Here is a 12,172-nt window from a genome sequence, read left to right as displayed (position 1 = left end):
GCACAAGAAGACCAGGATATTTAGGTGGGGAGAGATTTAAAGTTGACAACTGCAGGAAGAGATTTGATAGGATAGTGTAGAAAAGTGTACCTAGTTGTTCTATGGGTCACTGAGATGCTCAGTCATATGTTCTGAGATCTCACATGATAAGAAGAAAAAACTGATGTTTACATTTCAATGCAAGGCACCATTAAAGTAAACCATAAGACATAATCAGTGCCGAAAGAATAAGAATTTAGGATCCAGTGAGACCGTGACATAACTGCACTAAAAATACTGAGAACAAGGTACAAAAACCAGTATGCAGGAAACAGACTGGTGCCAACAGGTCCAGCTCACTCCAATTGATCATTTTGTGAGGTTTTTTAAGGATTTTAGCAAAGACAAACCAAAAGAAGGATTTGACACACGTGCAGTACTGATTATGGGGATTTTCCATACCTAATCAATTATTCATACTCAGTCCTACTGAAGGCAGAAAGATATTGAACAAGTGTTGCTAAAGTTATGATCTAAAGACATACACAACTGAACTTGCATCGTTTTGCTCATCACAGAGCTAGAGAAAACAATCTTAACATTTTGAGAAGTATGTAGCTTTTCAGTGAAATATAAGAAACACGCTATATTAACAGTTGTAATGAATTCTTTAATGTGAGCATAGAATCATGTTTTAAATATAAATATATATTCATGAGAATAGATCATAAGTCAATTATTTTACTTCATGTCTTAGAAAGCTGAGTAAAAACAAAGCAAAATTTTTTTAGAAAAAAAAAATATTTTAAGTTTTCTGACTACTAACCTTGCTTAACCCGTACATCTTTTCCACATGAAGTCTGTTGTGGTTAAGCTAAGTGCGTTTGTATCTAAATTTATCTCTCAGCCTTTACAAATATTTCAGATTAATTTCCATGGAATGAATGAAGAATGACACCTTAATTAGTAATGCTTTTCTTGGCAATTAGGATTCTCTTTGCCTCTCTGAGCAATTAAAGTGGCAGTAGCATATCATTAAGGTCTTCAAGATTCCCCATGCCTCCTTAGAAGCAATTACTGTGGGAAGCACTGAAAATCAGGCTCATAGCTATAATCTGTTTTCCAAGGATCTAGCAGCAGGATAAACACTTTTATTCTTCCTGCAGTAGTAATTTTGCATTAACCCATCATCATTATCCAATCAATCATTAATGCAATTTTAATGTGCCATTTTTCATGAAGTTCAATTTTAATTTAAAAAAAGTAACTGATTACACTCAATTGATTTTGCAAAAGTGTATAATATTAAAATCACTTAAATGAAGGCAATTAACACATTAGCACTTTTCTCCACGGCAAAATGCTGGCATTCATTTAGCACAATGACATACTAGTGTTTAGCACAATTTAATCTAGCATCACAGAAAATACCTCTATGGGACATCTTGGACTAATAAGGCATCCATACATCACTAAAAGCGACTTAAAAATCAAGCCACTCTACCATTCTGCTTATAACCTACACAGGAAATTTTTACCTTAGTACATACAAGCACATGTTGCCTCACGAATGTAAAAAGGACAGGTTTGTCAGAATTCAGCAAGAAATATAAGATAATTATAGCTACATGAATGGCATTTTTGACTCTCCGACTAAGCAAAAGATATACACCATTGCTACGGGACCCAGATTTTAAAATGTTTATTAATTATGGGTCATAATTTGACCAATATTTCTGCTGAACTGTAAAGTCACTGTTTAAGTTTTCAAATCTTGTGTTAGTTTCTCACTAGTCTCATTCCATGTGTCAGAAGTTCTTGAAACACTTGGGTTTGCTCTGTGCTGGGATTGATGAGTCTTGTCTTGCTGAAAGGGATACTCACTCACCTGTCTTCAGGGTCTTGGATCTTTGGAGTCAGCAACTGTTTGAGTGTCGAAAAGAAAGATAATCTCCTCTTTGTAACCGTAGTCAATAGTTTTTATGGTTTTGAAAGAATCGTGTAACTTCATGAAGCAGGAAGAGCAGTTAAGTTACAGATCAGCAATGCCAGTCCTTTCCAGTTCAAGTTATTCAGCAATGACTATGTTCATGAAGTATTTTGAATTTTGCAGCCAGGATACTTTTCATAGCATATTTTCCAACATATCCTTCTGCAGGATCATTCACTGAATAAAGAAAATATACCCTACACATATAAATATGTGGTGCTGGGTGTTAGATGATGTTTTGGCATAGTTTGGTTAAAGAGGAGGCATTCCTGAGCACGCAGTGGTATTTGCTGTACTGCATACTTCTGTTGCTGCTCACATTTTTTACTGAAGCCCTTTTTTCCTTCAACAGTCAACTGTGTTTGAAATTCAACCAAAGCATCAGCTATACAACACATCTTCCCTAAGTGGTTTTGAGTAAAGTGCCGGCATTAATACAGTTCACCTCAGCACTGCAGAACTACCTATGTTTGTCTTGACCGGTCCTAAGATTTTGGATTGTCATGCTGGGTCTAGGTCAACTATGGATTGGAAAATGAAGTTTTGCAGTTCACATCTCTTCTGTGTTTGAAGCCAGTGCAACTTAATGAAAACTCTCATACTTCTTTATGCCTTTCTGTCAAAAAGTACAACGAAAACTTTCAACCAGTTTCTCAGAGGTCCTCTGTATATGGCAAGCAAATACCAGGTCACATTGTCCATGCTTTGACTCTGACCGTGAGCCATCTCTGTATTCAAAAGTGGTGTGAGCATCACAGCAATCCCAACAGTTCTGCAGTGCAGATGCTGGCATCACATTGCCAGTTTTTGGACAGGGTGGAGATCTGGCCAAGTATAATCTCTCTCTCTCACTCTCTCTCTGTGCTGCCAGTCAATTGACCTCCTCTAACTCACTTTTGCTCTATAAATAAAGTTTCTTTCGTAGATAATTCCCTTTAGTTATGTCTGCTTTTGTTCATCTTCTAGATTACTGACATCCATATTAGCTTATAATGAGAATGAGGTTCTTAGGACAACTTGGGCACTAATTTTGAGGACATCACAAACTCTAAACTACCACCAGGGCAAACAAAAAATCCTCACAGGTATAACTGAAGTAACATTTATTTAATACAAAAATATCTACTTAATTTCATTCATCTTCATAAGACATAGGCACTATTTTATCTATAAAGATCAATATTTATAACCAGTAAGAAAAACAAGTAATATGAGTAGAAGTGAAGATATTTCTCCTAACATCACAGTTACCTGTAGTGAAACTGCCTTATTATCTATCAGAGTAGTCCAAATTTCATTTAAAATAAAAGGAGAATTAGTTTTCAAAAATCACTTAGGCGAATATGCACAGTTTGTTTCTGACCTGAATTTAGATTTGAGAAACTGTGAATGAGGCAGAAGAAAAAAGATTACATGACTGAAACCCACGTCTCACTCTGGTAATTATCTTCCCAAAGCTTTGTTGTCTGGGGATTAGGCATTTATTTTAACTTAGTAGATAATCTATACTTCTTCTGAATGCAGAATACATAGAGAAAAGTATACCTTACCAACTCCAGTGCACCTTTCATTTTTTTTCTTTTTCCACAGCCAATGTCTTAGCATTGAAAACCCAACCTGTCGAGGTATTCCCTCCTACCTCGTGGCTTTGAGAAAACATACAAGATCTCATATCCCAAACACCTAAACTTTTGGGCTGCTATAGTGAGGTCATATGACTAAATGATCACAGAAGGATTCCAAACTATCTGATGTTAGGAAACATTTGAAAAAATTTTACAAACTTAACAGTTTCTTCCATCTGACTTTCCTTATGCTTCCCAGTCTTGATATTCACAAACTGAAAAATAAGCCTTCTACGAAAGGAAGCTTGTTGTTTGAAGCAGCAGCTGAAGTCAGTACTCTGCTACTCTTTTTTTAAACTAGAAGAAAAAGTGCAATAGCAACAAACAGAAAGCTAGATGGTGCTAATATACTGACTTTGTGATTACAACCAGATGTGCTATGCACAAACATGGAAAGACAAATTAAACCTTATAAAGAGATACAGAAGAGTTTACATAGGTAGATGAAGAAACATTACAGTTAAATAAGTATTTACTTATCTTTACGTTTGATTCAGGCAATTATGTTGTGTTGGTAAGAAATGAAAAAGGGCAACAGGAATCTCTCACATAGCCTCCTCTCCCTTTTGTAAAAGAAAAATGCTACTGTCTTCACTAATAAGAAAAGTATTTTCAGTAACTGCTGAAAAGTGATGTAGAAAGTTATTGTTTTTATCTCATGGAAAATAGTATTAATTGAAAAAGTCTACACTACATATTACCATATCGTAACTATTAGAAAGGATTTTCTAGGATGTTGGATATATACAGGTTTCTAACACTGTTCTTCACTTTGAAGCAACTATATACCAAGTCATTCTAAGAGAAACTACACTTGCCATTTTAGCTTAGCCAAAATTTCGTTTCATCTTCTTAGCACTGGTAAAACAAATAATTTAGAATTATTATGATATATCTATGTGTTTCTGCTCAGAGAAAGGTCTGCAACCAGTTTCACACAAAGGCCCAGCTGTGACAGGGAGACTGCAGCGCTTGTTAAGTGTGATTGTGTTCCTGACGTCTTACTGTGTCTGTAAAAGTAACCCAGAATTGAAATAGAATCATTTTGGTATGGTCACCTTCCACATTTCTCTGAAATAATGATACTGGGAGCAGATAATCTTCAGATCAGCCTTCAGATTACACATGTTGAAGTTACAAAGCTGCTTCTGTTTCTTTTTTGCCCTTCTTTGCTAGGTGGCCATGGACAGCAGCACATAAGAGTTAGTACCACCACTGCTCTGCCTAACTTCAGTGTCCCTTGGGCTCTTCTTAGCTGACTTACAAGCTCACCAGTAGCTGTGACAATGGTTTCTCCAGGTGACAGTCTCACAGTACAGCCCTGCCCACTGAGTAGCCAGCAAACCCCAGCGCTATCCTCAGTTTGGCCACCGAGTTGCCTGTGACCTTGTGTGATCTCTGTTCATTCCTGTGCGTCATTTCTGTAATACAGTTATACTCGACTTCCTCTCCAATGAACTCATTTATCAGTGGGTGACAAGTGCCATAAAAATGAGAGGGGGAAAGTACTTATCCTCTAGTTCTGCATCTTGGAAGACTGCTAACCAGAGCATTCATCTCAGAGATTTCCTTTAGCTCTAAAACTACAGTAGCTGGAGGAGAAACGTTATACTGGAAACAGAAGCTAAATTTATAAATGCTCACCTAAGAACATTTCAGTCAATTACAAGTGCACAAGAGGAAAAAAATATAGGAAATACATGGTGGTTTGTTTGTTTGTTTGTTTGTTTGTTTTTTAATATTCTGAAAATACACCCATAAATAATAATAATAAAGAAGTTGACAGAGAAAAATGATTTCACAGAGATTCCTTACAATTTTGGAGAGTACAAGTTTGAAAAAGTCACAAAAATAATTGCTTTACAGATGAAGAGGGAGAAAATCTGGGCATGTACATGCTCAAATCACAGAATCACGGAATCATAGAATGCTAGGGATTGGAAGAGACCTCGAAAGATCATCTAGTCTAATCCCCCTGTCGGAGCAGGAACACCTAGATGAGGCTACACAGGAAGGCTTGTAGAAAGCATATTCCAAACACAAAAGTTTAAGAAAGTAAATATAACATTTCTATATGCCACATCTCACAGCAGAAAGCAGAACAGAACTTATAAGAAGAAATTTTGCCTTTCAAATGTTGGAGAAAGCTCTGGACAAGAGTTATGCTGAAATGTTTTACTTCAAAAGTCAAACCCAAATAATACTACATTGTCATATTGCTCTGTTCAGGCTGTTCAATTTGTAAGAGTTTCGTTTTATGTTATTATTTATTTTCCTCCTTTCAGTATGACCTTTAAGCACTACTAATCCTTTTAAAGCAAGCTATTTGAAAAAAATCTCACAATTCCTTTTTTATTTCTAGATCGGAAGCAATAGAATAATACCCTTTAGTAGCCACTAGGCTATGCTAACGGACAACTCAACTGACATAAATTCTACTTTTAAAAATAATGTGTGCTTTAAATGCAAGCAAATGTGCAAAGGCACATTAAAAAACCCACATGCATTAGAAAATATATTTACAGTAGCACCCGTATCTTGAGTTGATTAAACTGTCCTGCTTGGGTTTTCAACCTTAATTTAATTACATGTTAAGGAGAGCCAAGTGAGCCTTCCTGAAGCAAACAGTACCTGCCTAATGCTGCTATTCTAACTCAGTAGAAATAAACATGCTTTTAGCATTTTATATAGGAAATTTTTAGGTCAAATTTTGCTTATTTCCTGTAATGATTTGTTTTTGTTTCAAGATTGGAATGGAAGAAATTAATAGAAATGTTCAAAAACCTCCTTTTGTATGGATTTTGGCTTTACTACCTTAATAAAGAGGATTAAAAAATATCTTGTGTGTGCTCTGCATTTTAGACAAGGAAAAGGTTACCACATTCTATGAGAAGACATACATTACAAATTATGAGAAAGGAATCTGAAGTATCATGAAGTGCCAATAATTGGAACTGTTCTACAAATCCCCATTAATGAGTTTACTTTGTCATTACTCAGAATTTCTAGCTGTGCATGCTTCCCCTTGCAATCTATTGTCAGAGTTTAAATAGAAATGGATGGTTATGTATCCTTTAGGTTGTTTCATACTTTGAGAGCCTTTCATGCAAGCATTAAAAAAAAATGTCTAAAATAAATAATAGGATCATGTTTACTATAAGACATGTATGAGTCTTCCTTATTTTTAAAGAATATAACAGAATGCACAGAAAAATCATGGAGTGTTTCCTTGAACAAGTGTTTTTTAAAAAAATCTTATTACTGGAGTAACACTAGATAGCTGTATGAATGTCTCAACACAAACACTAGTGTAAACCTAATGTGGTTAGCAAAGCTACCTTTTTTTTCGCAGTGGTAGAAATGAGCTGCAATTACGATTTGTAGTAGTGTTGAGTCATAAGGATTTTTATTTCTTGCTCTTAGAAAGGTAAAAATTTATAATGAAAAAAATCCCAAGTTTATGTATTTTTTGAAATATAATTATTTATTATGACTGTGGAAACTCAAGGAGGGAACATGATCCGAAGGTGCTTCAGTCCAGAATACTATTTGTGAATTAAAAATCTCAGTTTAAGGCAGTATAATTTGTATATTTGAATATTCCTGAAGCTTTTGTGTGAGACAGGTTTCGAAGTCTTTCAGCATATCTCCTGTGTCAATAAGTCAAGTCAGTCTTAAATAGGAGAAACTTTTCTGAAGGAGTAAAACTATGAACTCACAATTAACTTGGGCCTGTGGGTTTTGCTGATGCTGCAGTAACTGAAATATTTTAGCATAGCTCCTATATCTGTGAAACCAGTCTCTTATCACCATTATTCTTTTTTTAATCATGATAGAGCATAACCTAATAACCCCTCCCCCCCACTTGGCAATTGGCTGTGGGGTAAAATTTTAATTCCATTTCAAATAAGCTTTGAGATTCTCAGCTGAAAGGCATTTTTTAATGGCCACAGATTGCCTTTTTTCTCTGATGAGAGAAATATAAATCTTATATGTTAGCTTAAATTAAACCGATACAGAAAAAGTCAGTTGTCTAGTTCAAAGACTGGGCAAAGATAAAGCATAAGATGTTTCTGAAAAATAAACTGAAGAATTAGAACTTAACTGTGATAATCATACTAACTACATTAGAAGTCTTTTATTAAGGCTGTAAAATTAAACTTGCTAACATGATGAAAGTCCAGCAACAAGGATGATCACATTCTTTCACCCTTTTATTCCTCCCTTTTTGTATATTCTGTGTCACTGTGCTTAAATATCTGACCACATACTAAAAATGAAATAAATAAATAAATAAAATAAAATACATAAATAAACAAAAACCTCCCAGACCTTTTCACTATCCAGGACAGTATCAGCTGCCTTCCAGTTCTTCAGCACTTTATTTTCTCCTATGGCCTCTTTAATCTCATGTTATGCAAGCACTGCTTTACAGAGAGAATAGAGTTATTTGCTTTGCTATCTCATGCAGGTTCACCAGGGATCTGCAGAGCCTGCTACCGCAATAACACTGCCTGGCAGAGCATGAGCCTTTGACCAGGTGTTGTGGCCGTGCCCAATGTCCCCAGCTTGTGAGGTGTGCAGGAACCTTTTCTACCAGTTGCTTCCCCAAATTTACCTCCAAATGTCTAGGACACTGGGAGGTCGTATTATTCTCACTTCATAATGGGAGAACCGAAGCACTAAAAACTTTAGACTTCAGATATTAAGATGAAGATCTAATTTTTCAGACATTTGGACTCTTTACAGGGCAATGTATATTTGCAGCTCAGTTTCCACTGATTTTGGCTAGAAGCTGTGAGTGTTGGACACCTCTATGAAATCAGATTCCTGTTTATCAAACCGGGTGCAGGAAACAAATAATACACCATACTATACTATATGTGGAAACATTTCAGTCTCTTACAGGTATGTCTGTCTGTGTAGCACAAACAGGGATAAAACCCAGTTTTTCCAGGCATCCCTCAAATACCTTAACTACAAAATATTCCTTTGCCTTCCTGTAATACTGTCCATCATCCACCACGTGTTTCCTGCCTCTTCACAAATAAGGATTTCTCTGATAACACCACAGCAGTTCAGAACCAGAATAACTATAATCTGTGCGTTAAAGCAGGTGGGAATCCCTCTTTAAAAAATAGCATATGACCGCTTAATACTTGTAGTCACCGACGAACTCAGGATAAGGTTGCAGAGAGTGTCCAGATGGTGCCTTTCCATAACATTAATGGTTCCTAACTGTACACATTAATAATTCTTCTAATAATTCTTCCCTCCAAACATCATCTTCCTTCCTCTTACTGCAACTCCAGTACTATTGTACAGTATTTCACCAACCTTTTCAATGGTTCCTGCAGGAATTATTAACCTTTTATTTTATTTCACTTATATTTATGGTGGAGGAGTCCATACAGCTTTCCCTTGGTGCCCTAACTTTTCTAAACAAATGTGTAGGTAATAATCATTATAGCTAATGGCTATAAAGAGAGGGAAAAAATAACTGACCTTGAGCATTTTTGGTAGGAAGAGCAACAATATTTTTCTGTAGAACACTGACAGCAGTGACCCTGATGTAAAATGAAGCAGCAAACTCCTCCAGGATAGTAGGATTAAAAATCGATGTGAGGATGTAACCAGCAGCAGATGAAGAAAGGGGTAATGATTTAATTAAATTACTGAAAGTAACATTTGATTTTGCAATCCACTTAATGCTCAGACAGTGACATAGTGACATAGACTTGTATGGAAAAGCAAACTAGGAAGGTAGGAAGACTCTGTGAAGACCTCAGAAGAACAGCTCCCAGCCAAGAAAGCCTCTGGGGAAACCCAGGACCATGACGGGAGGAAGCACTGGAGCCTTGTCCTTGTTTCTGGACCCTAATTTGGGGTTGCAGACAACATGATCCTAACATTATCAGTGACCTGATTGAAAACGGGGACTTTTCCCAGTCATCTCTTGGGATAGGTGCATGGGAGCACATCGCTAACATAGCTGTAGTGTGGAGTATGCAACCAAACCAGGTCATGTGCAAGTGAGATGCATCTGTTGTGTGTCATCCATTACTGAACTTCAAGTCATCCCATCCCCACGTCTGCCTTTTGACAAATCAGTGAAGAGAGCAGCAGCACCCCTGCAGCATTCACTGCTTCAACTGGCTGAACACCTTCCAGCAGCAGGAGATTGAAACTATGCTAGTGGACTGAAGCTAGACAAGGATGTGTCACCATTACCAAAACATTTCAGAGATGTTTGGTGACTGCAAATGAGTGGGGTGCAGGGTGAGGACTGACAGAACATCATGCTTCAGTGGAGATAAGCATTTTTTCTCCTCTCTAGGTCCTCTTCACTCATGTCGGCCCAGTCTTCCTGCTCTCTCCTGCCACAATGTCCCATTTTCCTTATTCATGTGTTAGCACCCTTACTTGTGAGTTTTCTCAGTCCCAGTCTCCAAGCGCAGTAGCTCCAGTTGCCCCATTGGCTCCACAACTGCTTTCCCTCTCTCTCCTGCCAGCTCCTGGTCACCAGCCACAGGTGTCCAGCCAGCAAGTCTCACTGTTATAGTCCTGATCATTTGTGTTTCAGGTTCCCAAAACCAAAATGAGGGCTGGGGTTAATATCTGAGAAATTTCAGCCCAACCAATTACAGCTTTGCCAAAACTTAAATAAGGTGGTTTTGCCTTAAATTATTGAATCTAGGGAATTTTGGCAATTGCTGTCTGTATACAAAAAGCAGAATATTAACAGGAAGAGACTAAAAAGAAATGTAAATAAATTCTGTAAATGTAAATTAATTCTACATTAACTGGTTGAATACTCCTTTTTTTTTTTTTTTTTTTTTTAAATGTATTTCTACTTAATTCAGAAGTTAAAAGGATGGAAAATAGACCTGGTAATTGCTGTATAACAACAAGTACAGCCTTGCTTACTGTTGGCAACAAAACCTGTTTTTGCAATTGGGATGAGGAGCAGCGGTGGCAGTTGGGTGGGGGAGCTGCCTTTATGAATAATCTATTCCATATAGTTTCAGTGTTAGGCAGAAAAAGCTCCCTTAAATGGGTATTTGTACATAAGTTCCTTTCAAAAGAAATGCCACACAGCAGACAGGGTAAGAAAAGAGGAGAGTGTTGTGCATACCATCACATTCAGGTACATAATTAACCCTATTTTAATGGAAAAATATGTTTCTCCTAAATATCCACTCTTTTTTCCAAAGTGCTATCAATTGCAACATTCAAAATTAGTTTCTAAATGACACTGTACTCTTAGTTCTGCATTTCAGAGTTAACTCATCCTCTGTCTTTACACATCACTGAACATCTGAAATGAATGTTATTCCTGACTATGTATAAAATAAGGATATTAACACCATGTCATACTATAGCAACTGTTGAACACATTTATAATGTTTTACAAACTTTGTGTTTTTAGCTACATATGTTTAAACACAAGCACAATGAGGCAAAATAATAAATACAAACAGCCAGAAAACGGACACTTACCCACAGTGCTTCATGTGAGGTGGTTTATCCATTCTCACCGCCAGTTTAATTTTCAAGTCACTGTCCTGGCTGTTTTTGGGGACTATCATTTTATGCAGATCAGGTGACTTTGGGCTATTGGATGTTGGATACAATACTACCTGCAGGTCATAAAATAAAAACTTCAATGAGCTGACATAAAAACCACCTGCTATTCCTTAATGGAAACTTCTAATCAGTGAAGATTCTTATTGCATCTACTCCGTTCTGAAAGATGATTAAAAATGCTTTAATAAATCTAATAAACCACTTGACTCAATCTTATTGTCATAGATGGATTTCCAAAATGAACTCATTCATTTTCCTACAAAGGGTAATTTTCATATTATGAGTTCATAAAATTTCCTCCTCTGTTAGTTCACTCTGAATTAACAGTTTTAAACAAAAAGGAACAGCTGACACTTGAAAACAGTCATGTACAATTAAACAAGAACCTCAACTTTTACATTACTCAGTGCTCTGCTGGAAATGTCCTATCAGAACAATTTGCTGTGGCATTCTGCAACAGATCACTCCTCCAGCAGTGACATTGCTTGAGCCAAGAGAACCAAAATGTTTTTTCTTACAAACTCAACTTTTTAATAATTAGCATTAATAAAAGCCAATTACAGTAAAAACTAGAGAAAGTGGAGATTAATTCCAAAGCATGTTTGCTGCAAATGGAATATAATAAATGTAAGATACTATGTTTAGTTCACATGTGATATGAAACAAATATTTTGTTTAATCTTCAGAGGTAGACATATAAAAGAAAACTACACTGAATTTTAAATATTTATTTTCAAAAATACTTCTATAAATTCAAGAGTTTTACTAGCTAATCATTAGTTTTACATTAATAGAATTCACAAGCTGTTAAATACTTTTTTATTTACCATCCAGAAAGTTTATCCATTTATAGTCAGTACAATTAAACATTACTATTTTATGAACTCCTTACCCACAGTCACACGTTTAGCAGTTAAATGCTGCTGAAACATAATTTCCTTTCATTCTTCTTATAAGCACTACTTTTTAATCAATCTAAAATATTCTAAAC

At 36.2% G+C, this 12,172-nt stretch overlaps 1 protein-coding gene across 3 annotated transcripts in view; it reads right to left on the bottom strand.

Moving 5' to 3' along the window:
• The window catches only part of CADPS2 (calcium dependent secretion activator 2), a gene marked incomplete at its 5' end in the record, with an annotated part of 304,710 nt that overhangs the window by 132,527 nt on the left and 160,011 nt on the right, over nt 1-12,172 (bottom strand). For all 3 annotated transcript variants that reach the window (XM_082042913.1, XM_082042914.1, XM_082042915.1), the window contains one exon: nt 11,095-11,234. In XM_082042913.1, coding sequence (XP_081899039.1) covers nt 11,095-11,234 — 140 coding nt within the window. The remainder of the gene's footprint in view (nt 1-11,094; nt 11,235-12,172) is intronic.

The sequence above is a fragment of the Streptopelia decaocto genome (genome assembly GCF_964273445.1).
Source record: "Streptopelia decaocto genome assembly, chromosome: 1".
NCBI classification, from domain to species: Eukaryota; Metazoa; Chordata; class Aves; order Columbiformes; family Columbidae; genus Streptopelia; species Streptopelia decaocto.
Note: the sequence above shows the minus strand (reverse complement) of the source record. Positions and strands in the feature narration are given on the sequence as shown.